Source organism: Chiloscyllium plagiosum, unplaced genomic scaffold (assembly GCF_037043375.1).
Source record: "Chiloscyllium plagiosum isolate Xiang-an unplaced genomic scaffold, Cpla_swu_hap1 HiC_scaffold_6, whole genome shotgun sequence".
Classification (NCBI taxonomy): Eukaryota; Metazoa; Chordata; class Chondrichthyes; order Orectolobiformes; family Hemiscylliidae; genus Chiloscyllium; species Chiloscyllium plagiosum.
Genome location: NW_028270144.1, coordinates 110,358,271 through 110,385,757, shown reverse-complemented (window position 1 = coordinate 110,385,757; position 27,487 = coordinate 110,358,271). Strand labels below are relative to the sequence as shown.

General features: G+C 41.9%; 1 protein-coding gene across 4 annotated transcripts in view; it reads left to right on the top strand.

Annotated features, from left to right (window-relative positions):
• atp10a (ATPase phospholipid transporting 10A) overlaps nt 1-26,912 on the top strand; it is a 369,418-nt gene extending 342,506 nt beyond the window's left edge. For all 4 annotated transcript variants that reach the window (XM_087988354.1, XM_087988355.1, XM_043692276.2 and 1 more), the window contains 8 exons: nt 1,466-1,796; nt 3,439-3,515; nt 7,503-7,628; nt 15,828-16,028; nt 20,918-20,998; nt 21,104-21,208; nt 23,285-23,472; nt 26,068-26,912. In XM_087988354.1, coding sequence (XP_087844480.1) covers nt 1,466-1,796; nt 3,439-3,515; nt 7,503-7,628; nt 15,828-16,028; nt 20,918-20,998; nt 21,104-21,208; nt 23,285-23,472; nt 26,068-26,788 — 1,830 coding nt within the window. In that variant the 3' untranslated portion in view covers nt 26,789-26,912. The remainder of the gene's footprint in view (nt 1-1,465; nt 1,797-3,438; nt 3,516-7,502; nt 7,629-15,827; nt 16,029-20,917; nt 20,999-21,103; nt 21,209-23,284; nt 23,473-26,067) is intronic.
• Nucleotides 26,913-27,487: the final 575 nt, after the last annotated feature.

Here is a 27,487-nt window from a genome sequence, read left to right as displayed (position 1 = left end):
ATATTGAGGGTCTTTTCACAACAGCATTCGTCAAGGCTTTCAGAATTTGACAGTGCGTAAGTAAATCTCACAAATGTTTCTTCAGGTAGCTGCCACTGATCTACATACCTCCGTGAAACCATTTTTTTTACCGTTGGCTTCAATATCAAAGCACTTAGCACCAACATGTAAAGTGTTCAGAACCCAAAAGAAGTTGAATTATTTTTGTTGGTCTTAAGACAGGGAATTAAAGGCAGCAACCACTTCTGTTCTCATTGCAAAATACAAAATTAGTCATGTGTGGTTCTTACATGATGTTCGCAACAATATTAATGAATGAATGGTGAAAAGATTGTTGTGCTAAATTAGGAGATGATAGCTCCTGTGTACAATTAACCTTCGAGGTAGCCTCCAACTTAAATGTGACATGAAGTGTCAGTAACATAAGCATGGTTTGTAAATTACGGGAAAGACCATTTGGAAAGATAACGAGTTTAAAGTCTTCCTTAAAATAAAGAAATGCTTTAACTTATGACTGGGAGGTAAGTAAGAAGCAATTCTTCCTGCACATAGACCTAAAGAATCAAGTGATTTTAAGAGGTTGAATAGATATTTCTTCATCCAGTTGTATCTATTTTCAGTCCTGTCTGTTGCAAGAAGTTACAGCCAAGTCACAGTTCCAGAAGACCATAGGGTTGCTCTCTCTTTGGAGATGAATGACTAGTGGTGAATTTAACCTGAGGGTTATCATGCCGCAGGCAGGACATTAACCCTCGAGCCCACATTGTTAGCTTCACTCTGTAAAGCATCCCAGCTATCCAGCCAACTGAGCTAACTGACTCCTGTTCTTTCTGTTGTAGATTCCTATTGATTGTACAAACCTACAAACGCAGTCAGAGGTGGGGGAGAGATGGAAGCTAATTAGATTCTTGTAATCAGTCTGTTGTGAAGAATGTCTAGGTAGTATAATTTGATGAAGTCCATTAGAAGTAGGAACTGGAGTAGCCATTTAGCCCCTCCAGCCTGTTCTGCCATTCAGTAGAATCATGGCTCAATCAACATTCCTCACATTCACTTTCCTGCATTTTCCCCATAATCCTTGATTCCCCTTCTGATCAAAGACCCATCCATCTCAGTCGTAAATCTACAGAAGGACACTTGCCCCTTGTGGCAAGGAATTCCAAAGTTACTCAACCATCTGAGAAAAGAAATTCCACCTCACTTCAGTCTTAAATTTACTCTGAAACTATGCCTTCTTGTCCTAGACTCTCCCAAGAGGGGAAACATCCGCTCAGCATTTACCCTGTCAAGCCCCTTAAGAACCCTACATGTTTCCATGAGATCACTTCTTTTAAAGCAGAGAGGACATTTTGATATTTCTGAACTCAATACAGAAGCTGACAAGAGGGGGAAAGTGCCCCCGTTAATTATCTTTTCTATGTGTCTGATTGTTCACTTGTCTTATCTCATTAATATCTTTCAACAGGAGGCCTGTGCTGCTTTGTTGGAGCAGTGCTGGAGCTACATTGAATCAAAGAGACCTCAGAAGAAACGGTTCAATGTGGCTGGAAATCCATCAGTTGACTTTATCTCTTCAAATAGGACTTCAGTGAGCTTGCCCACTCTGCAAGCCAACTTCAGCTTGGTCATCGATGGAAAGACTCTGACTTTTGCATTGGAAAAGACATTAGAGGACAAATTTCTTGCATTGGCCAAAAGTTGCCGTTCAGTGTTATGCTGCCGCTCCACACCATTACAGAAAAGTATGGTGGTTAAACTGGTCCGAGATAAGCTGAAAGTAATGACCTTGGCAATAGGCAAGTCCATATTTATTCCTATCGGCATGCTGTTATGTACTAGGTCACCACACGTTGTTTAAATGTCATTTCAAGTATCTCCATTTCGAAACTCATCACGGTGGCACAGTGGTTAGCACTGCTGCCTCACAGCGCCTGAGACCCGGGTTCAATTCCCGCCTCAGGCGACTGACTGTGTGGAGTTTGCACATTCTCCCCGTGTCTGCGTGGGTTTCCTCCGGGTGCTCCGGTTTCCTCCCACAGTCAGGTGAATTGGCCATGCTAAATTGCCCGTAATGTTAGGTAAGGGGTAAATGTAGGGGTATGGGTGGGTTGCGCTTCGGTGGGTCGGTGTGGACACGTTGGGCCGAAGGGCTTGTTTCCACACTGTAATGTAATCTAATCTAATCTAATATTAAAGCATTAACAGAAGAACCTCTACTTCCGAGGGTAAAATCCAATTAAGCAATGACGTGGAGGTGCCGATGCTGGATTAGGGCGGACAAAGTCAAAAATGACACAACACAGGGTTATAGTCCAGCAGGTTTATTTGAAAATAAAGCTCACGAGCTTTCGGAGCCCCCGCTTCTTCCTCAGGCAGCTAGTGAGAGAGAATACATCTGACACAGAATTTATAAGTAAAAGATCAGAGGGTCATACAACTTATGTGAACGTATTGAAGAAACCTAGATGGCTATTAAGTCTTTAGTCAGTTCGAGTGGAGGTGCAGGTTTTGATTGATTAATATATAAATTCCAGAATTTCTTTTGAGTCACTGCCCCAAGATAACTTCAAGCTTTATCAGAGTAAAGGTGACATCTCTGATCAGACAACGTGTTTTAGGTGTGAGGCCATGCTTCAAGTCTGTTTGTATGTTTCTGTAGTATCTGTAGAGAAAAAAAAGAGTTAATGTTTTGAGTCCAGTGACCCTTCTTTCCTGCCCCCCCTCCACTCCACCTTGTATATAGCAGCACTTCCTGGTACTTCTCAGGAATAATATGGCTTTTCTTTTTAATTTTTGTTCTGCACTGAAGGAAATAATTTCTCCCAACTTATCTTGTCAAAGCCGTTTATCATCATCACTGCCTAATTAAGTAGCCCATAGTACTCCATACTTAACAAGTCTCCTCTGTGCAATCTCTTCTCATAAGTAACCCTTTTATCCCCAATATCATTTTGGTTCTGATAAGTACCAGAAAGGACGTATTGTGCCATTTCTATTTACAGTCTAGGTCCTGTAGCCTGAAGGGAGGGATAGAGCACAGACCGTTCAGAGGTTCAGCATTTTACAGCCAAAGTAATTGTATTGAAAGGGAGAGCAGGAGTTCTTGAAAGCTGTTAACCGTATGATGTACCTTGACCTTGCAGTCTGCAGAGGCCCCAGTAAGTGCAGGAAGTTAGCCTTTACAAATGTCACTCAAGAAGTGAGCTATGTCTCTGTGATATTCGAGGTAAAGTTAAACCCGCATGCTTTCTTGTTTTTTGAAACAAAAACCTGCTCAGGTATCTGCCAGTTCCGTGGTGGCATTGCTTCAGTGTATTGCAGTTTTGTTTTCTGTTGGTGGAACTCGAAGTTGTCACTCAGCTTACATTAACCATGACTGGCTGGCCCAAGGGTCGCAAACCAACACACTGTCACAGCTTGTTTCCTCATTAACTGCAGGAGATGGGGCTAATGATGTGAGCATGATCCAGGTTGCTGATGTTGGAGTGGGAATCTCTGGCCAGGAAGGGATGCAGGTAATTGTATTCTCATCACATTTCCTGTCACTGTTTCCATAAATAGACAAATGATGTGATGGCGCATGTCTCAATGGATTGATGGAGTGGCGAGGGAACTTTTGAAGGTACCTGTCAGTGCTGATATAAATCTCCTGTTTTAGACGTGTTATAGTGTTCTTTTTCCCTGCTCTTGAAAATACTGACATACTGTTCCATAAACACCAGCAACACTCTATTACTCTGTCCCAGAAGCAACTTGCATTTATACAGCATCCTTTTCATAGTAAATTGGAGAACCACTATCAGGTGGGAAAAATTGACATTGAATCACATGGGATATTAGGTCAGTGACTAGAAGCCAGGTGAGAGGGGTGGATTTTAACAATGGGGATATGGCAGAGAGGTTTTGGAAGGGAATTAAAAGCTGAGACAGTGACAGCTAATAGCACACACCCCAGCAGTCCAGGTGTGGGTATAGCCTTGAGCAAAAATGAGCAACTAAACAATGGGGCACATCATACACATGCATTGTGTACACGTGCAAATAAATTCGAGAACGGCTTCTTCCCCACTTGTTGTTAGACTTCTGAATGGACTTCTCAAGTTTTAAATTTAATGTTAATCTCGCTGTCTATGTGCCATCTCTAACATTGTATTCTACCCTCTGTTCTTTTACCATTATGCACTTTGTATGGTATGATCTGCCTGTACTACACACAAAACAAAACTTCAAAGAACCTAGGTACATGTGACAATAATAAATCAAATCAAATCAAGTCTTGGTCAAATATATCTTCATCCACACTACCCAGTTTTCTTACTGGATGTTCAAGTCCCGCATAGCCCAGGGACAATGAAGTCAATTTTAATCTGCTACCCTGGGTCGGCTCAAATTATTCTGGGTAAGTGAAGGAGCCAGATCTGGACCTGCTGGTCAATATAGTTCGAGTCCATACTGGATAGTGCATTTATCACCCTTTCACAATTTGTTAGGACAGTGGCATGTCCAATTTTTTTTATATATCAGATCAAATCTAAGTAGGTTCTGCCTCTCGCAACAACTGATGTTTATTAATGTGCTCTTCATTTCCACATTTATTCCCTAAAAAATTCTCATCCCTTAGAAATAATTAAGGCAGAATGTGTACACCTCGGAATTCTTCATGCATCTACCCATTGACAGTTTAATGAACATGTCACGACTTAAATATGATTTCATTAAGCGGCAGGAGGTCAGACTGCATACCACGATATTTCAGCACTGGAGAGCTACGGTGTCAGTATTTGAGTCACGTTGTAACAAGCGTGGATTCCATCTGTCTAATACGCAGCTTTCTTTTGAACTTGAGCAAAATTTTGAAACTAAATTGTTGTAAATTCGAACCGAAGATCCTCCCAGTACCATTTTACAAGTGGGTCTGGATTCAAGTAGTTTGTTTCACCACCTCTCAAAACAGACAGGAGTCCCCGAAACACTGAGCTTTGAGCGGAGGTTGAAAGACCAAAAATGGATGTAACCAATTTTTCCAAGTAAAACAGTGTGTCTCAGCACCAATCCCTGTGGACCTTCCCCAAGCTTGACTTCCTCACCTGTAACCAATGCAATTCAGCTTTATTGAGGAGCCTCCAATCAGCAATCTATCATCCACACCAGTTCAGTTGAGTACTCACCGTGTGTTCAGAAATGAAGCCCAGTTCCACGAATAGACGCTGGTATTGTCCTTCAGTATTCAAAGGCAAAACAAATTGCAGGGATCGTGCTGGGGAGTGTAACCAAATGGATTGCTTTTCACAAGAGACAGCCCAGAACTGATTGGCCAAATAACTACCACTTTTCATACCCACTGGTCAGCAAGGCTCTGGGACAATGAAGTCACCATGCCACCCTAACTCCGATCAAGTTATTCCTTGAGGCAAAGGATCACATCTGGACTTTGGTCAATACAGTTGAAGATGCTACTGGATAAAGCATTTTGGAACCATTCACAATGGTTATACTATGCAGGTTAAGCCTTTAGTTATCTGACTTTGAAAGAACGTGACATAGTTTTATTGAGACAGAGTTCTGAGGGGACCTCATCAAAGTAGATGCTGCCAGAATGTTTCCCATATCCTGGAGGAATTGAGAACTGGGGACACAGTTTAAAAATAACGTGTCTCCCTTTAAGACACAGATGATGAAGAATTTCTTGTCTCGGTGAATCATTTGTCTGGAATTCTCTTTCCCAAAGAGCAGTAGAGGCTGAGTCCTTGAGTATACTCAATGCTGTTATAATTTTCAATTCACTAGGCAGTCAGTGGTTCTGGAAGAGTGATTAGATTCCCTACAGTGTGGAAACAGGCCCTTCGGCCCAACGAGCCCACTCCGACCCTCCGAAGAGCAACCCATCCAGACCCATTCCCCTACACATAACACTACGGGCAATTTAGCATGGCCAATTCACCTAATCTGCACATATTTGGACTGTGGGAGGAAATCCACGCAGACAATGTGCAAACTCCACACAGACAGTTGCCTGAGGCGGGAATTGAACCCAGGTGTCTGGCACTGTGAGGCGGCAGTGCTAACCACTGTGCCACCGTGCAAGGCAAGTGGAGGTGAGGCCAAGATCAGATCAGCCGGAATGGGTTTGAATGGTGGAACAGACTCAAGGGGCAGAATGGCTAAACCCTGCTCCTGAATCTTACGTTTTCATTTTATATCAACTGATGATTTGTGGGATAACTTGTTTCAGTTTTGTGACATTTCTGCCTATTATGTTCCATAGCTTCTCCTATTAATTTACAGCTCCCACCCCTACACTGTTAACTCACAAGTCCCTGACTTATTCCTGCTCTTTATCATTACCATGTTGTCTCTTGATGACTTATCTTTCTCTGCAGAAATTTGGTCAGCTTCTAAACTGATAAGCCCTCTGTCCCCCACCCCTCGTTTTCCCCAACCCCCTCTCTGTTTCCCCCAACCCCATCACCCAGCCCTAAACTCCCCCCACCCCCCCACCGAACCTGCACCATTTCTATATTTAGAAACTGCTGAACTGCTAACTGGTTCTGGGTGAGCTGAAGTCTCATGTGCTTAAACATAGGGAGACCATCAGCTTTGTCCCTCACCTCAACCTTAATGCTCCTGCCACCAGATTCAACTTGCCTCACTCCCACTCCCAGCCACTGTCACAGGTTCAACCAAACTTGTCTGCAGCCTTGGTGTTAAACTTCACCCCAAATTCCTCTGCCTCAGCCTATCTGGCGCTGAAACACTCACCAGTGCTTTTGTTATCCATCAGCTCAACTCATTTCATATTCTCATGGATAGGTCCCCAGTGTCCCTTAACATTCTGCAACCCATTATACATCCTGCTTGACCATCATCCCTATCGTTACTGATATGTGTTGGCTTCCAGCCACCACACCATCTCCAGCCAGAATCTTAAACGTGTGCCTTAAAGCAGTCATGACCTCGATCTGTTTTAATACACCCCTGCAGCCTTCCTCTCTATTTCTTTCGTTTGACTTTTTTTGTGCTTTGCCTTCTTCCTCCACCCCACATCCTTCGGTCCCTGAGTCTTCCATCTTGGAATTTCTTACTCAATGATTTCAAAAGTAAGTGAAATTCTCCATGAAAGGAAGTAAGCTGGAGGCAGATTGGGTTGGACACATTAATCTACTTCGAGTCATCATGGTCCCAATGGGCCAAATGGCCTCCAGCTGTGCCATTTTGACTCTAAACCCTCTATCTTACCATGTTTCTTAAGACATCCATCTAAACCCATCCCATTGACCACCATACTCATCTTTCTTTCTATTCAGTCTCCATTTTGTTCCCAGTCCTCTGTGAATGAAGCATCTTGGGACATTAGGCTGTGTTCATGGTGATGTGTAAGTGGAAGTTGTTGCTGCTGCTTTTTGCTTCATGTTCAATAGCAAGTGTTTTAGAAAGATGAAGTAAATGGAGATCTGTTGGTGTCCACAGCACTTGGGCAATAATTTTCTTTTCTTTTATTTCAGGCAGTAATGGCAAGTGACTTTGCCATTGCACGGTTTCGACATTTACAAAAGCTCTTGCTGGTTCATGGGCATTGGTGTTACTCCAGGCTGGCCAACATGGTGCTCTACTTCTTCTATAAGAATGCAGTAAGTTATGAGCTATCATCTTTTTTGGACAGAATTTCGCTTTTTGCTGTCTCATGATGTGTTGATGTCATTGACTGAGTCCATATTCATTGCTTATCCCTAATTCCCCTTTCGAAATGGTGTTGAGCCACCTTCCTGAACTACTGCGGTTCTTGAAGTGTAGAGACACCGACAGTCCTGTTAGGGAAGAAGTTCCAAAACTTTGACCCAGCGAAAGTGAAGGAAGTGTGGTATATATCCAAGTCATGTGACCTAGAGGGGAGCTTGTAGATCATGGTGTGCCCATGCATCTACTGCTCTTATCTTTCTCACTGTAGAGGCCATAGCTTTGCACAAGGAGCCGAGGTGAGTTGCTCCAGTCCATTTTGGAGATGGTACATGCTGCTGTCACTGTGACTCCATGGTGGATCTTTTTGTTCAGTCTCCATTTTGTTCCCAGTCCTCTGTGAATGAAGCATCTTGGGACATTGGGCTGTGTTCAGCAGCAACAGCTTCCACTTACACATCACCATGAACACAGTCAAGGGGTCTGCTTCGTCCTGGATAGTGTCAAGCTTTTTGAGGTTTGCTGGAACTATACTGATCCAGGCAAGTGGAGAGTATTCAGTATGTTATTCGGAAGCTAGAGAGAAAGGAGAGACTGGATTGATGTGTTGGCATAACAGCAGTAAAATGGCTCCAAAATATAGCCAGTGTAAGCACCTGTGTCAATTTCATTAGCCAGTCAGTCATAGAGTCATAGAGATGTATAGCACAGAAACAGACCCTTCAGTTCAACTTGTCCATGCCGACTAAATATCCCAACCCAATCTGGTCCCACCTGCCAGTACCTGGCCCATATCCCTCCAAACCCTTCCTATTCATATACCCATCCAGATGCCTTTTAAATGTTGCAATTGTACCAGCCTCCACCACTTCCTCTGGCAGCTCATTCCATACACGTACCACCCTCTGCATGAAAAGGTTGTCCCTTAGGTCGCTTTTATATCTTTCCCCTCTCACCCTAAACCTTTGCCCTCTAGTTCTGGATTCCCCCACCCCAGGGAAAAGATTTTGTCTATTTATCCTATCCATGCCCCTCATAATTTTGTAAACCTCTATAAGGTCACCCCTCAGCCTCCGCACTCCAGGGAAAACAGCCCCAGCCTACTCAATATCTCCCTATAGCTCAAATCCTCCAACATTGACAACATCCTTGTAAGTCTTTTCTGAACCCTTTCAAGTTTCACAACATCTGGATAGGAAGGAGACCAGAATTGCACGCAATATTCCAACAGTTGCCTAATCAATGTCCTGTACAGCCGCAACATGACCTCCAAATCCTGTGCTCAATACTCTGACCAATAAAGGAAAGCATACCAAATGCCTTCTTCACTATCCTATCTACATGCGACTCCACATTCAAGGAGCTATGAACCTGCACTCCAAGGTCTCTTTGTTCAGCAACACTCCCTAGGACCTTACCATTAAGAGTATAAGTCCTGTTAAGATTTGCTTCCCCAAAATGCAGCACCTCACATTCATCTGAATTAAACTCCATCTGCCACTTCTCAGCCCATTGGCCCATCTGATCAAGATCCCGTTGTAATCTGAGGTAACCTTCTTCGCTGTCCACTACATCTCCAATTTTGGTGTCATCTGCAAACTTAGTAACTATATCTCTTATGCTCACATCCTATTGTACCTTTAAGTAGATTCCTGTTGGTAAAATGCAGCATCTTGGGTCTGTTAGCAGGTCAGTGATAGCACTGTGAGTCACATTCTAAAATCAGGTTCATTTTTATAATGCATGTATATTTGATTGTCACACTGCACCATTCCATTTCCAAATTTTATCTGCAGCAATTACTTTGTGTTTTGCTTCAGGCATTCGCTCGTGAACATGTTTAATTAGCCAATCTGCGTGCAAAATATGTAGAGTAGTTAATGAGAGTAATTAAAACACACACAGACCTGTCTGGTTCACAAGAGAAAGCACCAGAAGATGTTAGAAATGTACAGCAGGTACATTAGCATTCTCTGGAGGTGAACTGATGGATGTTTTAGTCATAACCTTTCATCAGTGAAATCCCTTACACTCTGACCTGTTATTCTCACTCATATTGATTGACTGTTTCTATTTTTATCCTGCTTTTGCTGCAATTATGCTCTGTTTATTTCTGTGCCCAAGCTGTTCGTGTTTTATTCTTCAAGCCCCCAATGGCAAATAGTGAGAGATTGAAGTATCTAAAATTAAGGAAACTCGTGCCAATTTCACCTCTTCTACTTCTCTCAATCTTTTGACAGCGTGTGCAAAACCCTGTCTGGCTGTTTTCATTTCATCCTGATTTGGTGCCAAACCCATATTCCTAACCTTCTGTTGAATCTGGATTCTGTACATTTCATTCTGAAATGGCTCGTCCAAGTTTCCTTCCCCTCACTACGTGGCAACATGTTCCACGCATCAACAATCCCAAAGTGAAGCCGACCTCAAGCTGCCTTCAGCTTGTGAATTCTTTACTATGCCTTTCAGTACCTTTGTCCCAAAGGACGCCTCACTATGCATTACGTGATGTTTTTCTGACCGTGCAAGAGCCTGGATGTTTTGTTCCAGCATCATCAACGTTAAATTATATTGCTAATTTTGAAACTGAAGGAAGCAGCAGCAAAGCCAAGCATTGTTACATGGGAACAGGAAAGGGCTGCCTCTCCCCTTGAGCCTGACCCCGCAATTGTTCCCCACCTGTGACCTAACTCCACATTCAGAGAAACCTCAATTATCCGAAGGATATGGGCGGGGAGTATTTTGTTTGGTTAATCGATTGATGGTTAATCGAATGCCGGATAACATAGTTCAGACAAGCATCTTGCCGGATAACCCGATGTTTGGGTGATCGAATTCGGGATAATCGAGATTCCTCTGTAATTCACTTTGCCCCATTTTCTTCAAACGCTTTGTGTAGACAGTAAAGGAATGCCACAGCATGAACTTTCAGGCAATGCTTTTTAAAGTTGGACACAAACAAGCCGTTGAAATGCCTGTTGTAAATCATGTGCATTCTGGCATTGAGCTATGGACAGTTTCCCAGTAATATGGTCAACACCAGTTGGCTACAATACAGTCAGTCCCTTCATCTCCAAGTCATGGTTACAGATCATAAATGGTTAAGGGCCTAACATTGATTCCTGCAGTGCTCAATTAGTTACAGCTTGCCAACCTGAAAATGCCCCATCTAGAAGGTTCACGTGATGAATTCCAGGCTTGAAAGCCTTGTCTTATGAGGAGGAATTGAAATGTTTAGGCTTATACTCACTGGAAGAATAGAGATCTAATTGAGGTATGCAAGATGCTCAAGGGCATTGACAGAGAGACATAGAGAGGCTGTTTCCCCTTGTGGAGCAGACTAGAATGAGAGATCCCAGTTTTAGGATCAAGGGTAGCAGATTTAAAACAGAGATGCGGAGGAATTATTTATTTCAAACAGTCACAAATCTGTAGAATTCACTACTCCAGAGTGCCAGGACACTGTCATCTCCTCCTTAAATTCATTCAGTTTCTTCATTCGTGGTGAGTTGACGGGTGGTGGGGAACAATCAGGAAAGTGGAGTTAAGGCCAAGATGAGATCAGACATGATTGTATTGAACGGCAGAGCAGGCTCGTGGGCTGAATTGCTTACTCCTGCTCCTCATTCTTATGTTTTCATTTGATTTACTTATTGTCACATGTATTTATTACAAATACAGTGAAATCTGTTGAGTTTTGCCACTTTCAGGCACCATCTCAACACAGAAAGCAAACCAAAGCACACACTGTTAACCCAGAAAAATAAAACAATAAAGTTCATCTTATAGTCTTATCTCAATAAAGTTATCTATCCATACTGTCCGTTTCCTGCAACTTATCCATCCTCTACTCATATTAGTATGTCACCTCAAAACGGCACGGTGGCACAATGGTTAGCACTGCTGTCTCACAGCACCAGAGACCCGGGTCTAATTCCCGCCTTAGGCAACTGTCTGTGTGGAATTTGCACGTTCTCCCCGTGTCAGTGTGGGTTTCCTCCGGGTGCTCCGGTTTCCTCCCACAGTCCAAAAAAATGTGCTGGTTAGGTGAGTTGGCCTTGCTAAATTGCCCGTAGTGTTAGGTGAAGCGGTAAATTTAGGGGAGTGGGTCTGGGTTGGTTGTTCTTTGGAGGGTCGGTGTGGACTTGTTGGGCTGAAGGACCTGTTTCCATGCTGCAAGTAATCTAATCTAAACAAAATCAAGAATGTCTTATCTTCTGCATTAACTTTGTTTTATCAGCTCCTTATCAATGACCTTTTGAAAATTAAAATACATTGCATCCCATTCCTCCACCTTGTTTGTTGTATCCTCATAGATCAGAACTCCTACAGTGTGGAAACAGGCTATTCAGCCCATCAAGTCCACACCAACCATCTGAAGAGCATCTAATCCAGCCCCACCCACTACCCTATCCCAGTAACTCCACATTCTCATAGCTAACCCACCTAGCCTGCACCTAGCTGTAGGCAATTTAGCATTGCCATCCACCTAATATGCACTTTCTTTGGATTGTGGGAGGAAATCAGAGCACCCCAAGGAGGACCAAGCAAACAATGGGAGAATGTTCAAACGCCACACAGTTGCCCGAGAGTGGAATCAAACCCTTTTCCCTGACACTGTGAGGGGCCACAGTGCTAACTACTGAGCGACCAATATCATGCCAATATCTGATAAATCTGTCAAACGTGATTTCCCCATCACAAAACCTGTGTCTCAGAGAATCTGACTCTGGCTATATGACAATTTTCTCAATATCTTACTATTACCTAATCAATCATGGATTCTAGCATTCTCCCAATGATAGATTTTGGACTAACTGACCCAGTAGTCTCTGATTTCTATCCTCCTCCTTTAGTGCATAGAAGTTTGACATTAATAGTTTTTCAATCTGAGAATTTTGAATGATTAAAATCAAGTCATCCACTCTTCTTGTAATTGCTTCCTTTCAGACCCTAGCATGCAGACCATTAGGTCAAGGACACGTGTCAGCCTTTGATTATGCTAGTTTTCTCAGTAATGTTTTTCATTAGCGATTACAATTGTTATACGTTCCTCTTCCCATTCTGCCTGTTGATTTTCTGTTATTCATGGGGTGCTTTGTTCCTATATGGATGCATCCAAAATATTCGTTCAAAGCCATTTCCTTGTTGCACATTATCAATGCTCAATTCTCACCCTCTAAAGAGATCGACGTTTATTTTAGCTACTCTCTTCCTTTTTATGAAACAAAGAACTGCACATGCTGAGGATCTGAAACAGAAACAGAAATTGCTGGAGAAACTCAGCAGGCCTGGCGGAATCTGTGGAATGAAAGCAGAGTTAATGTTATTCTCTGTTTTCCCACCACAGATGCTGCCAGACCTGCTGAGTTTCTCCAGCAGCTTCTGCTCTTTCTTTTGTACGTTATGTTAGAAACCTTTAGCGTCCTTATTAAATTTTTTTTGCCAGTTTTCTTCCAAAGTCTAATTTAATCACTTTTTAGCAATCTTTTGCTGATTTCTTAAATGATCCTAATCATTTAGGCTACCATTAATCTTTGCAATTTCTTTCAATTTGATACCATCCTTAACTGCATTCGTTATCCACAGATGGTGCATCCTTCTTGTAGTGTCTTTATTTAGCATTTAGTGTCATGAAATATCTCCTTTACTGTCTGCCTATGCTTCTGTATTCACTTAACCTTTTTCCCGTTCCACTTGAGCCAACTCTGCCTTCATATCCTTATTGTATTTATTTGTTAGTTTTAGACCCAAATTTTTCACCCTCAAACTTCTGAAATTCTAGTATGTTACAAACAGTCTTACCTAAACAATCATTTACTCTGAGGTCATTAATCAATTATTTGTCAATACACAATACCAGTTCTAAATCGGCATGTTTCCTGGTTGATTCCACGACATGTTCTTCAAAGAAACTGTCCCAAAAACCCTCTTTGAGCTCATGCGCCAGATCACTTCTGTTAATTTAATTAGTCTAATCCATACGAAGATTAGAATCTCTCACAATTCATAGATGTTAGTGCTCCTGGACTGTCACTGTGAATGTTCAAAAACTGCCACTCTGCTTGTATATGAAACAAGTACCATTGCACAAAGTTCTTTTCATCATTTATCACTGTATGCGCATTAACATTCAGCTGTTTAACCTGGATCCGCTACCTGGATACAGACATGAGACCAGTAGGTATGTTATTATTAACCTAATTTCTCCTCTTGTTCATAGAATTAGAAGGGTTTTACATTCTTTGATCCTTACCTGATGTCTCTCTCATCTTCTTACAAGCTGCTGCAACTGCACAGCAGCACAGTCACTGCTAGCTGCCTTTGTATAGTGCCTTAAGTGTAGAAAAATAACACGACAATTCCCAGATGCTTTTTTTTTAATTGCCCCACTGTGATATCATCATTGCTGCACGTTACTGTTGTTATATTCTTTATTTGCATTTTCAAGTCCCTTTCAAATGATTTAGTTCTTATCTGTACCTAATCTAGCACTCCTGTTTAATATCAGCTTGCTTTTAGAATCATAGAGATGTACAGACCTTTCAATCCAACTCGTCCATGCTGATCAGATATCCTAAATTAATCTAGTCCCATTTGCCACCATTTGGCCCATATCCCTCTAAACTCTTCCAACTCATAAACTCATCCAGATGCCTTTTAAATGTTGCAGTTATACTACCCTCCATCACTTCCTCTGGCAGCTCAATCTATACACACACCACCCTCTGCGTGAAAAGGTTGTCTATTAGGTCCCTTTTGAAACCTTCCCCTCTTACCTTAAGCCTATGCCCTCTAGTTCTGGGCCCCCACTCCAGGGAAAAGACCTTGTCTATTTATCCTATCCATGCTCCTCATGGTTTTATAAACCTCTATAAGGTCACCCCTCAGCCTCCGAGTTCTAATTCGTATGGTCATAGTGGTAGATTCCTCATTGTTTGAGTATGATGAAACGATTTGCTTAACCTCCTTCCCAGCAGCCTACCCGTCACAGATGGGTCTGCCCATGACAGTATCGGTAGGATCGATCACCTCATAGTCATTGAACAGAGGAAGTGCCATCTTCACATTGAGGATGGACACCATCATACAGTGTGGCATTACCTTCGCAGTGAATGAGACGGATCTCAAACTGATCCAGCAACTCAAATAAGACATCCATGAGGTTGAGTGGGCCATCAACAGCTACTGAATTGTACTCGCCCACAATCTGCAACCTTGTGGCTTGGCATATCCCCCATTCTGTCTTTACCATCAACCCAAGTTCGATGAAGGGTGCATGGGGATATGACAGGAGCAGCACTAGACATACCTAAAACTGAGTTGTCGGAGTGTCGGAGGCTTAGGGGTGACCTTATAGCAGTTTATCATATCATGAGGGGCATGGATAGTGTGAATAGCCAAGGTGTTTTCCCCAGGTTGGAGGAGTCCAAATCTAGAGGGCATAGGGTCAAAGTGAGATGAGAAAGATTTAAAAGGGGCAACCTTTTCACGCAGAGAGTGGTGTGTGAAAGGAATGAACTGCCAGAGGAAGTGGTGGAGACTGGTACAATTACAGCATTTAAAAGGCATCTGTAAGGGTACATGAATAGGAAGGATTTAGAGGAATATGGGCCAAATGCTGGCAAATGGGACTAGATTAATTTAGGATGTCTGGTTGGCATGGACGAATTGGACCGAAGAGTCTGTTTCCTTGTTGTATAGCTCTATGATTCTAATTAGGGATATTTGTCATAAATGATGCCATAACCTGCGAAACTCTCATGCCATAGACAAATAAAATTAAATACTTACCAATGAAATTTGAATAAAGCGGAGGATGTGGTATTCTCTTAGCTGCTTTGGCATACATACAGACAGACAGGAGCTGCTGTGTCCGGTGTTGCTCTGTTTTCACACTGTACTGCTGTCTGCTGAGGGGTTTTCAATGTGACTCAAGCCATGGTTTCATTTTAGGGCAAGGCGTTAAAAGTTACCTTGGTCAGTTTTGAACCCATGCTGTCGTTGTTTCTCTTCACCATGTTGACCCGTAATTCTGTGAGGTATTTCCTTCAGAAACTGTACTCTGTGGTTAATATCCCAAAGGTGCTGCACGTAACACTGTATAAAGATGTTACTGTTCAATTTACCAAGCAGAACTTTGTATTTTTTTTCAGATGTTTGTTGCTCTTCTATTCTGGTATCAATTCTTCTGTGGATTCTCAGGATCAGCCATGATAGACCAGTGGTACCTTATCTTCTTTAACCTTCTGTTCTCATCTGTTCCTCAACTCATCACTGGAATACTTGATAAGGATGTGTCAGCAGAAACCTTGTTGGCATTACCTCAACTTTACAAAGGTGGACAGCATTCGGAGGTACTTGGAGGGCCACAGCGCCAAATATTAAACTGAAAAATACATTTGAAATTCAGCAGACCATTAGTCACATTATTTGTAACATAATGTTCTCAACAAACCAATCAGAGTTGATTCTATGTGATGTTATAAGACAAAAAACTGGGTTTGCTATTAATCTGAAGACACTGGCAACAATGGATTTAACATTTAGTGACCCTTTTTCAGATTATATTCTTCTGTATTCTAGTTATATTTTGAAATATTAGATGAATGCTATTTAGTATTGTAGGTTCTGTCAAGTGAATGCTCAGGTGGTTTCAGATTTAGTGTTTAAACTAGTTTTAAAAGGACCCTTTGTGCAAACTGTAGTCAACCTCAACAAGATTAGGGGATTCAGGCGCATAACTCTTTAAAATACCACAAAATCCAGAAAATAGGCAACAGGGTAATGGAATGTTGTCCTTCCTATCTAAAGGGGTGGAGTATAGGGATGCAGGAGTTATACTACAATAGTACAAAACCCTGGTTAGACCTCACTTACAGTACTGTGAACAGATTGAGACACAACACCTTGGGAAGGATGTCTTGACTCTGGAGAGATTTCATAGTTTACAAGGATGATACTTGAACTTCAAAGGTTACGTTATGAGGAGAGATTAGACAAATTAGGCCTTTATTCTCTAGAATTTAGAAGGTTAAGGGGTGATCTGCATGAGGTCTTCAGGGTATTACCAGGAAAAGACAGGGTAGGTAAAGATGAACAATTACCACTCACTGAAGATTCTAGATCCAGGGAACATAGTCTAAGAATTAGGGCCAGGTCATTCAGGAACATCGAGGTTCAGATTAATCGGCGCAACATCGAGGGCCAAAGGGCCTGTACTGCGCTGTATTTTTCTATGTTCTATGAAACACATTAGAAAGCACTTATATGCGTAAAGAATGAGGAGTGGAGGTTTGGAACTCTCTTCCTCAAATGACGGTTTATGCTAACTCAGTTGTAAATTTAAATCTGCGATAGAGAAATTTTGATGAAGTAAGGGCATCAAATGACATGGATCCAGGGCAGGTATATGGTGTTAGGCCACAGATAAACTGTGATCTTATTGAATGGTGGAACAGGTTCAAAGTGCTGAATGGCCCACTGCTGTTCCTATGTTCAGCTGAGACCTCTGGGCATCAGGTATCTCTAACTTAATGAACGCCAGCCATATCTCAAGTTTCACCTAAAAATCTGTCTACAACACCTATACATCCTTCCTTCTAAGTTATTAATGTATATTTTAAAAAGTTGTGGTCCCAGCACTGATCCCTGTGGAACCCCACTGGTCACGGGTCACAAAACTGAAAGCGATGCCTTGTCCCCACTGTTGCCTGCCCATTAGCCAAGTCTTCATCTGCATCGATCTCCTATTCCAACACCATGGGTTTTTACCTTTTGACTTAGTCTTCTGTGAGGTACTTAGTCAAATGCCTTCTGGAAGTCCTAATTTAAAATATCTACTGGTTCCCCTCTATCTACTCCGGTTGAGACTTCTCAAAAAGATACAATGAATTAGTCAAACGTGATTTCTCTTTCATGAAGCCATGCTTGATTAGATTATAATTTTCCAAACATGCTGCTACTACTTTCTCGATAATTGATTCCAAAATTTTTTCCAACACTAGGTATGATGCTAATCGGATACAGTTATCCACGTTTTTCCTCCCTCCATTTTTGAATAGGAGCATGGCATTGGCAGTTTACCATTTCTCCAGTACTTTTCAAGAGTCCAAGGACTTTTGTAAATATACAACAAATACATCCACCATGTCTGTAGCTACTTCTTTTAGGAAGCAAGTCAACAGGATCAGGGGACTTATCTATCTTTAACACCATTAATTTGTACAATGCTACTCAAGTGATAGTGATAGTACTTAATTCCTTCCCATTTCTTCATCATTAATAGGATGTTTGAAGTATGTTCCACTCTAAAGGATACTGCAAACCATCTGTTTAACTCCTGTGCCATTTCCTTATTCCATAACTATCTCTTCATGGTTCATTTTCAAAGGGGTCTATGTTCAAATTAACCCTTCTCTTCCTTTTTATATATTTAAAGAAGCTCTTATTGTCACTTTTTATGTTCCTCAATAGTTTGCCTTTGCTCTCTATTTTCTGTCTTTATTAACTTTTTAAATCTTCCACTGCTGGATTCTGAATTTATCCCAGTCTTTGGGATTATCATAAACTTTTGCCTCCTTTTCCCTTCACCATAATGTTCTCCTTAACTTGTTTAGTTAGATGTGGTTAGTTTATCTCTCTTTTGGAATTGTTCCTCCTTACTGGGATACATTTTGCTGAGAGTCATGAATTACCTCTTTAAGTGCCTGCTTCCTGCATTTCCTGCTAATCTATCTGTCCAGTCTACTTTAGCTATATACATCCTCATTGTAATTCTCTTTATTTAAGTTAAACACTCTTATTTCTGACCCAAGTTCCTCCCTCTCAAACTGAGTATTCAATTCTATCATATTATGATCATAATTTCCGAGGGAATCTTTTACTCTGAGGTCATCTATTAAAGTTGTCTCATTACCCATCCAGTTCCAATTTAGCATGTTGCCTGGTAGACACCTAGGAAACTATCCCTAATGCATTCTATGAGTTTGTTGCCATTGGTACCCTTTCCATTTTGTTTAACCCAATCAGCTTGAATTATTGTTCCATAATTATTGCTTTATTCTTTTAACACATTCCAATTGTTTGTTAATTTATAGCCTTTCCTACACTGTGGCTACTGTTTGAGGGTTTATGCATTATTCCTTTCAATGTCTTCCATCCCTTCTTGTTTCCCACGGATTCTATATCCCCCAAGTCTAGATCATATCTCTCAATTGTCCACATTTCAACTCTTGTTAACAGTGCTACCCTACCCTTCCCTCATGTCTTTCTGAAAAGTAAAATGTCCGTGAATGTTCACTTCCCAGTTTTGAACTCCTTCCAACCATGTTTCCGTAATGGCCACAAGATCATATCCATTTGCCTTGATTTGGAGGACATGGTATCTTAGCTCAAGCATGAGGAGTGAACATACTAATAAGGATATACATCATACAAGACACTTGTTAGACCCTGTCTGGAGGATTGTGGGCAGTTCTGTGTGCCACATTATTAGGAAGGATGTGAACCCATTGGAGTGAATTCAGAGGCAGTTTATAAGAATGAGGAACTTCCATTATGGGGATAGAGGGAACAAGTTGGGTCTGTTTTCATTGAAGAGAAGACAGCTGAAAGGAGATGTGATGGAGGTTTTCAAAATCATGAGCTGACTGGATAGAGTAGATAGGGAGAAGCAGTTCCCACTCATAAGGGGAACAAGAATAAGAGGGCAAGTATCTAAAGTGATCTGTAAAAGAAGTAAGAATGAAATGAGGAAAGGTTTTTTCATGCAGCGAGTTGTTGGGATATGGAATGCTCTGCCTGGTGGAGGCATTCGGAGGGGGGTGGGGGCGCGGCATTAGATGGTTATTGGATTAAAAATAATGTTCAAGGATATGAGAAAAAAGCAAGAGATTGATCGAAGGTAAAGATTCTCAATTAACGAGCTGGGGTAAGCACAGTGGTCTGAATGGCTTCCTTCTGTGCCATAACACTTTGTGATTCAGTGATCCCACGGCACCATGGCCCTATACAGTCTGAGGAAGAAAAAGGCAAAATCTACTTGTGCAAAAGTTTGACATATCTGAGTTCCAAATGAGCAGTTTTACAGATCCTTGGAACTCTGTTTGAAGTAAGGATAACATATGGAAGTGTTGGCAGCCAAATTGATCTAATTGACTGGCAGAACAGGTTTGAAGAGCTGAATGGCCCACTCCAGTTTCTAAGTTCCAAAGTAGGTGCAAAAAGCAATAGTGACAATCATTTCCTCTATCTAACTTCCCCATCAGCATATTAAAAATCTTGTGCAGCAAAATAGTTCACAGCATTGAAGAGCTGTGTACTGTGACGTGCACAAATGGAAGAATTATGATTTATTTTGAATGAGATGTATTGAATTGCAGTTTGAAAGTGGTGTTAGTTTTCATTGTTTTGCTAACTATATTAGAGCATCTGTGCTTAGCTATTAGTTTGAAGTTTGTTCACATTCTCTTCATTCCCTTAAGTGGCCTTCAAGGGCACATAATAGATCTTGCTGACGTGACCTTTTGTGCGGATGGAGCTGCGAATTCTCCCACCCCTACCCCAGTACCTGCTTAAGAAATCACAGAACCAAATTGTGCATAATTCTATTTTCAGTAGTTCCCCGTACTTGCAAGGGATATGTTCCAGAATCTACCGTGGAAGCCCAAAACCACGGATAGGAGTAAACCTATTCATTTAAATGGGAAATTTACTTTCCTAGCAGCACCCTCGCTCCTGGTTCTGGAAGGTTCCCTGTAATATATTCAGACAGCAGTAAACCATGGATAACTGAAACAGCAGAAAACATTTCCGTTCATTCCGTTCATAGCACTGCTCCATCAGGTCACCTGAAGAAGGAGCAACACTCCGAAAGCTAGTGCTTCCAATTAAACCTGTTGGACTATAACCTGGTGTTGTGTGATTTTTAACTTTGTTGGTTTGTGCTGCTGAAAACACTGAGGAGTTTTTCCAACATTTTCCAACAGACCACCAGCACCTAGTGAAATATTTCCACGATCATTTTTATGCCACGGCTAACATTCATCTATTTTTTTCGACACTTCACTTATTGATAAACGAGGCAGTGATCTGGATGAAACCGCAAGGGGTAAATTGGACTTAGAAAGAACAGACCTCTTTACAGACCAAACTGTCACACACTAACATTTGTTGGTTCAATCTGCATTAATGTCAATGGTACCCTCTGCATGAAATCAACCTTTCTGTTAATTTGCTGTTCTAGGAATACAAGCCGTACATGTTCTGGATGAACATGATTGATGCGCTCTACCAAAGTCTGGTCTGCTTCTTCTTTCCTTATTTGGTAGGCCTGTTTTCTCTTTTGGCTGAAGAAAATTTAAGTAAATTTATTACTCTTGAAGCAAAAATCACATGTGGCTTTGAAATTTTTTTTTCTTCTCTGTTGCAGGCATACCAGGATTCTGATATTGATGTTTTTACGTGGGGAACACCCATCACCACGCTGGCTCTGTTCACAATCTTAATGCACTTGTGTATTGAAACTAAGACTTGGGTAAGGAGTCATTTCCCCTGTGTTGTCCTTTTAGATTCAGATTACCTACAGCGAAGAAACAGGCCATTTGACCCAACAAGTCCACACCGACCCACCAAAGAGGAGCTCACCCAGCCCCATTTCCCTACCCCAACTCTTGCACCCAACACTATGCTAAATTAGCACGGCTAATTCATCTCGCCTGCACATCTTTGGATTGTTGGAGGACAGCCACACAGACACAAGGAGAATGTGCAAACTCCACACAGACATTCAGCTGAGGCAGGAATCGAACTTGGGACCATGGCACTGTGAGGCAGCAGTGCTAACGACTGACCCACCGTGAAGCCTTATGATGCTTGCAAAGGCTGTGCAGCCTATCCCACTCCTCTCTTTCTTGTTGTGTCTTTGGAAAGAAAACATAGTTTTGAGTTTCTTCACTAGGGAAAAAAACTCAATAAAATCCCACTTTGCAGAACTCAGTCAATTTGTCAGAGTTTGATGGCATGGGACAGAATTGCTGGCTGAGCAAAAAAAAACTGCAGACACCTCTCATAATCTGATTCAAAGAACACACCGCTGGGCACACTCAACATGTCTCCCTATGGATCTGTTTCCAGTTTCTGTTTCACACGGAATATAGAATACAACAGGATGTCTCCAAAACAAAATCCCTGTATTTTTGCTTGACTGAATCAAATTCCTCAGCGTTAAGGACTTATTAAAATGAGGGTAACTGCTCATCAAAGTTTATCAGGACCCTTTGCTTCCTTAGGGCTAGTGCAATAAGCAATTCCTTTGCATCATCTCTACACCTGTCACCACTCTCCCTGATGTCTGAACCCTGCATGGTAAACATTTTAAGCATACAAAAAATGTGGCTAATGAAATGCACAGTTATTTGTGAGCGAGGTCAGATTTTAGCTGACTTGAAGTAACAGCTGAAATTGGCTGTACACTTCTGTAACATTTCAAGATAGTGGAACACCATGTTAAAAATAATCAGTGGTACAGTTATTCCTGGATAAAATGTGTTTTGTCAATGTGAATTGGCCATAATGCGATTGACAAATTGTGGAAGCTGTTTGGTTTATCGCAAGCTTTCAACGGTATGGGTATAGCGATTTTCTATAGCATGATTTTCTATAACGATTTTCCCATAGTCGGATTTTCTATAGCGTAAGGTTGCCCAAGAATGGAATTATTGCATTATACCAGAAACATCTGTATGGTCCTTGTGATTTTACTCACAATGGGCCGAATAATGTCCTTCTGTACAGTGAGATGGTATGATGTTAACTATCCCTCTGATCAGACCCTGAGAACCTTGACCAAGTGGTTTCTCACCTGCAAGTGGTACCTCTAGAGATCCCAAATATATTCTCTTGCCCCGCCCCTCTCTTTCTCATCCACATGCTGCCATTTAGTCAGCTAAAAGCCGCAAGCTCCAAAATTGCCACCTTAAGTCTCTGTCCCCTTCACACCCTCTATTTTAGACCTTCCTTATAAACTGTAACTTTGACCAACGTTTTGTTCAACCTTCCTTTGGCTTGCTGTCCATTTTGTCCATGAGGCATTTGGAGTGCCATATGGATGAATGTTATCATTGCTCTCCACTATTTTGAGATAGCAAGTGAACTCTATAACAAAAGAATGGGAGTTTAATGAGGAAGACTGCCAGTGCAAACTGTTCATTGATAAAACAAGAAGAGGCAAGAGCCTGTCTGAAAACCCATTCACTGAACAAAGTTATAGTCAAGCCTATTTGGGTCAGGACTACAGTTAAACCTTAAGACCCTGGAGAACACATTGGTCTTTTGTTACAGCTAGCCTTTTCCTATTGCTAAAAGACTTTAACTTCTTAGATCAAGATGAGTTTGAAAATTCAGTCCTTTGGGCTCACACATTGGGCAATAAACTAGAACAGAAGCCTAAAAGGTGACTTTTGTAGAATAGTGCTAATATATTTAGAACCTCTGATAAGCTGTCTAAAATGTCAAACTGTGAGGTAAATGATTGTTATCTCTTTATTAGTTGCTAAGACTGAAATAGTTCAGTGTGCGAAAAGGATCAAATTGCTTTCTTTTATGTTTTCAGACTTGGATGCATGTTGCCTCCATAAGTTTCAGCATCCTGCTGTTCTTCACTGTTGCATTAAGTTATAATGCCGCCTGTCCTACCTGCTACCCTCCATCCAATTCCTACTGGACCATGCAGAAGTTGATGACAGATCCCAAGTTCTATCTGATTTGTATTCTTACACCAGTGGCAGCCTTGCTACCAAGGTAAGTATGGATTGTGATGATATTATCCGATTAAAATGACACAGACTGGAACCAACTCAATGAACATTCTGCTGGATAGACTGATATAGCTGATAGGAGGTGGAGTTGAAATGGGGTGACTGGTGGGGATTTCCCCAGGTTTTCCCAGGGGACAGGTAGGGCTGCAGACCAAATGCTCCATCCACAGATTTAGGCTAATCCAAAGGCTTAAGGCCCTGCTTTAGGACAAGTTGAGCTCCCCATTTTTTGTGATGGCACAAGGTGCTCCCTGTACGTTGGAGATGAGCTTCTCTGGAGCTGGTTGGGAGGGATGAGCCAAAGGATTCCGTCATCATTGCCGTTTAACACCTTCAGAGGTACCGCCTCCCCCCAAAGGCAGCCTCCTGGTCACCAGCCTGCCTCAGTAGTGCCCAGCTCTCTCTCTCTGATTGGTCTGACAGCATCAATAATCTGGCCGTGGGCTGGAAGTGATCATTCATGTGGTTAGTTTGGGATTTGTTTCACTGCCAGTCACACTGTCAGGAGAGCAGGCTAGGGCCACCCAACCATCCCTTGTCTGTCTTACAAAACCCACTGGAAAATCCTGCCCGCTGTCTGTACTGTAGAGGACAGGGGGAGGTGGTGGCATAGTGGCAATGTCACTGGGCTAGTAATGCAGCATCTCAGGCTAATGTCTGTATTCAAATCCTAGCACTGATTCTGTTTGAATTTAATTCATTAATCTGAAATTCAGAGATAGTCTCGGTAATGGTGACTGTTAAATTATCATGGATTGTTGAAAAAACCCAGCCAGTGTCACTTACTGAAGGAAATTTGCTATCCTTACCAAGATTGGCCTACATGTGATTCCAGACCGATAGCGACGTGTTGTTTGTTAACTGCCCACTCAGATCAAGGGCAGTTATGAATGGGTGATTAGTGTTGGCCTCACTGATGGTGTCCATATCTCATGGAAGAATAGGGCAAATCAGTAGCATAAAATAGCTACAGTGTAGAAGCAGGCCATTCAGCCCTTCACCACTCTGAAAAGCACCTCACATAAAGTCAGTTCCCTACTGTACCCCTGTAACGCATTTCCCAAGGCTAACTCACCTAGCCTGTACATCCCTGGACACTATGGGTAATTTAGCATGGCCAATCCACCTAATCTGCACATCCTTTGACTGTGGGAGGAAACTGGAGCATGTGGAAGAAATCCATGCAGACACGGGGAGAATGTGCAAACTCCGCACAGACAGTCACTCAAGGGTGGAATTGAATCTGGGTCCCTAGCACTATGAGGCAGCAGTGCTAACCACTGAGCCACCATGCTGTCCCAAATCAGTTGCTTATAGGTTTGTACAGATTTAGGAGGAGAGCACCAAGCGGAAGTTCTCATCAGGTCAACGTTAACAGTGAGTTGGCTTTTTTTTGTGTTAATATATTTTTAAAAAGCCACGGTATGCAAGTTAATAGTGTTATCCTGACAATGGGACAGTGAACAGTCAAGTGGAGCAGTGCATGCTCCTTTAAATTCATAAATAGCACATTTTTCATCTTAGTAATAGATGTTAGCCACAGTCACTCTTGCAGTCCTGGCAACCACACAACCATGTACACAGAAGCATCATTTGTGCCCTCTGACCCTGTGTCAGGAAATGGTAACTGCTGAGAAGCAGGGAGGATAGTGCTGACTTAATATCAATAAACCTGCCCAACTCACTGTCCTGAGTCAGATATGGGAGTATTACGGGTCCAATTTTCACACATTTCATGATCCTGGTAAGAACAAATAAAAGGGCTTTCAATTTCCTCCAGGTAGAATTTTACACAAGGTTGTGTGTCAGGGGAGGTGTGTTTTTAAGCCCTGATAATGTTGAGGCAAGTCAGCAGTAGCTGCTATTCTGTTCGCATTACAGATAAGGGACAACATTAGGCCACTCAGCCCTTCATTTGTGCTCAGCCATTTAGTATGATCGTGGCTGGCCTGATTTTGACCTCAATTCTACATTGCTGCATGCCTCCAATAATCTTTTATTGTCCTAGTAATCATAATTTTTCTCTCCTCCCCACTTTGACATGCGGACTTCCATGACTATATCCAAGCTTTGTCTGAGTTTTACCCAAACTCCCTTTTCCATTTCCCTTCAATTCAGCAAGTACGGCATCCCACAACTCAGCTGACCTAAGGACAGACAGGAAATTGATGGAAGCAGAATGAATATCGTTACCCTTTTTGTTTCTTTCCCCTCTCAAAACTCCGGTTGCTAAACATTGCAATGTGGAGCACAATTAAAGATGTTTGAAATGGGATGGCTTACACATTGTGTGTCTGATGATTTGTAGGAATCCAAAACGAACTGGCAATGGAGTTCTGAGCTTTTGAGTCAGTAGTTGTAATAAAAAAGATAGATGAATATTGCGGATGTGAATTGTTCTTTTACAAGGTAGTTAATACATTACATAGTCATCATTGATGAATGGATTGTACGTAAGTGAAAGTGGCTTTCAATTGTTCTTTTAATTTGCCCAGCTATCTCAAATGTTTGCTCGGTTTCTGTTCTAATATCTTGCAATTGTTTTTCTTTTCCCCTTTGGGGAAACACCTTTCTCTAGGTACACATACCGAATATTTCAAGGCACGTTGTTCCCCACTCCAATCCAGCAGGGGCGTCAGCTGGACAGACTCCAGCCCGCGGCTTTCAATCAGGCTCACGGATGGAACACACAAGGCAGTTGGCCAGTCACATCGAAACCTGACTTGGTGATGCCACTTTCGAAGGACTCCGGGATTGGCGCTGATGAGTCCTCAATCAGCACTAGCCAAAGCGTCCCCTTGGATACAAACCAAATCTCAAATGGACCATTCAGTCACCAACATGCACCTGAGTTACAAGAAATCAGCTTGCCGACAATGAAGTTGGCGGAAGGTGCAAATTACTCCCTTCCAAATGGTTGCTCATCATCTGTTTCTCTTCGAGATGCACAGTTGCACTTGCACAAGCTTCAGAAAACTGGGTTAGTGACAGAGTTGTCTTGCCCAACAGATGGAGTTCGATTGAGTGCATGTTCTGATGTGGACCCTTCAAATTTACATTTACTAAACTGTCGGCCACCAACAGCACCTCCTAATGACATAGTGTGTTTTTTACATTCCTCCTCTCACCTTGGTTTACAGACACAGACAGTGGAACGTGAAAACTCAGTGCCAGATAACACAGAGCGAGAGTGTGGGAAACTTTCCACCAAAGTGTTTCCAGACACTTCCCAAGCCTCAATCTGTACGATTCCAACAAACTCATTGGAGGAGAGTTCTTTGGAAATGACTCCATTGTGACCCAGGGCTGGCCATCTTAAGTGCCTTTAATTTTTGCACAGTTTCAGTCTTTCTTATAAAATTTTATATTTAATGTTAGGTCATCTTTTCATGAACGCTAAATAAGAGAATATGTATTTTATAATTTGCACATGTGGAATATAGAGAAAAGTTGTGCGGAATTTAATATATAACTGACTGAAATAGTGCTTTTACCAAAATGCAGCTTGCATGAGCAAGTTGAGTGAACAGTTCCATAACTCCTACTTAAATTCTGTGCCTAAACAAATTTCTGCATCCCATCCCAACTTCCTTTCCCCCTCCAAGAGTAAGAGCCCCACAGCAGAAAATTGAGACAGCTCTGAGGTAGAGGGCATAGGTTAAAGGTGAGAGGGGAAAGATTTAAAAGAGAGATAAGGGGCAACTTTTTCGCACAAAGGCTGGTGTGTGTATAGAATGAGCTGCCAGAGGAGGGGATGGAGCTGGTACAACATTTAAAAGGCATCTGGATTGGTACATGAATAAGAAGGATTTAGAGGGATTATGGGCCAATTGCTAGCAAATGGGACTAGATTAATTTAGGATATCTGGTCAGCGTGGATGAGTTGGATCAAAGGATCTGTCTCCATGCTGTACATCTCTATGACTCTAAGACATTTTGAGTTTTTTGTCTTTGTTTACACATCAAGGATCAAAAGGAAGCAGTTCACTATGTTAGTG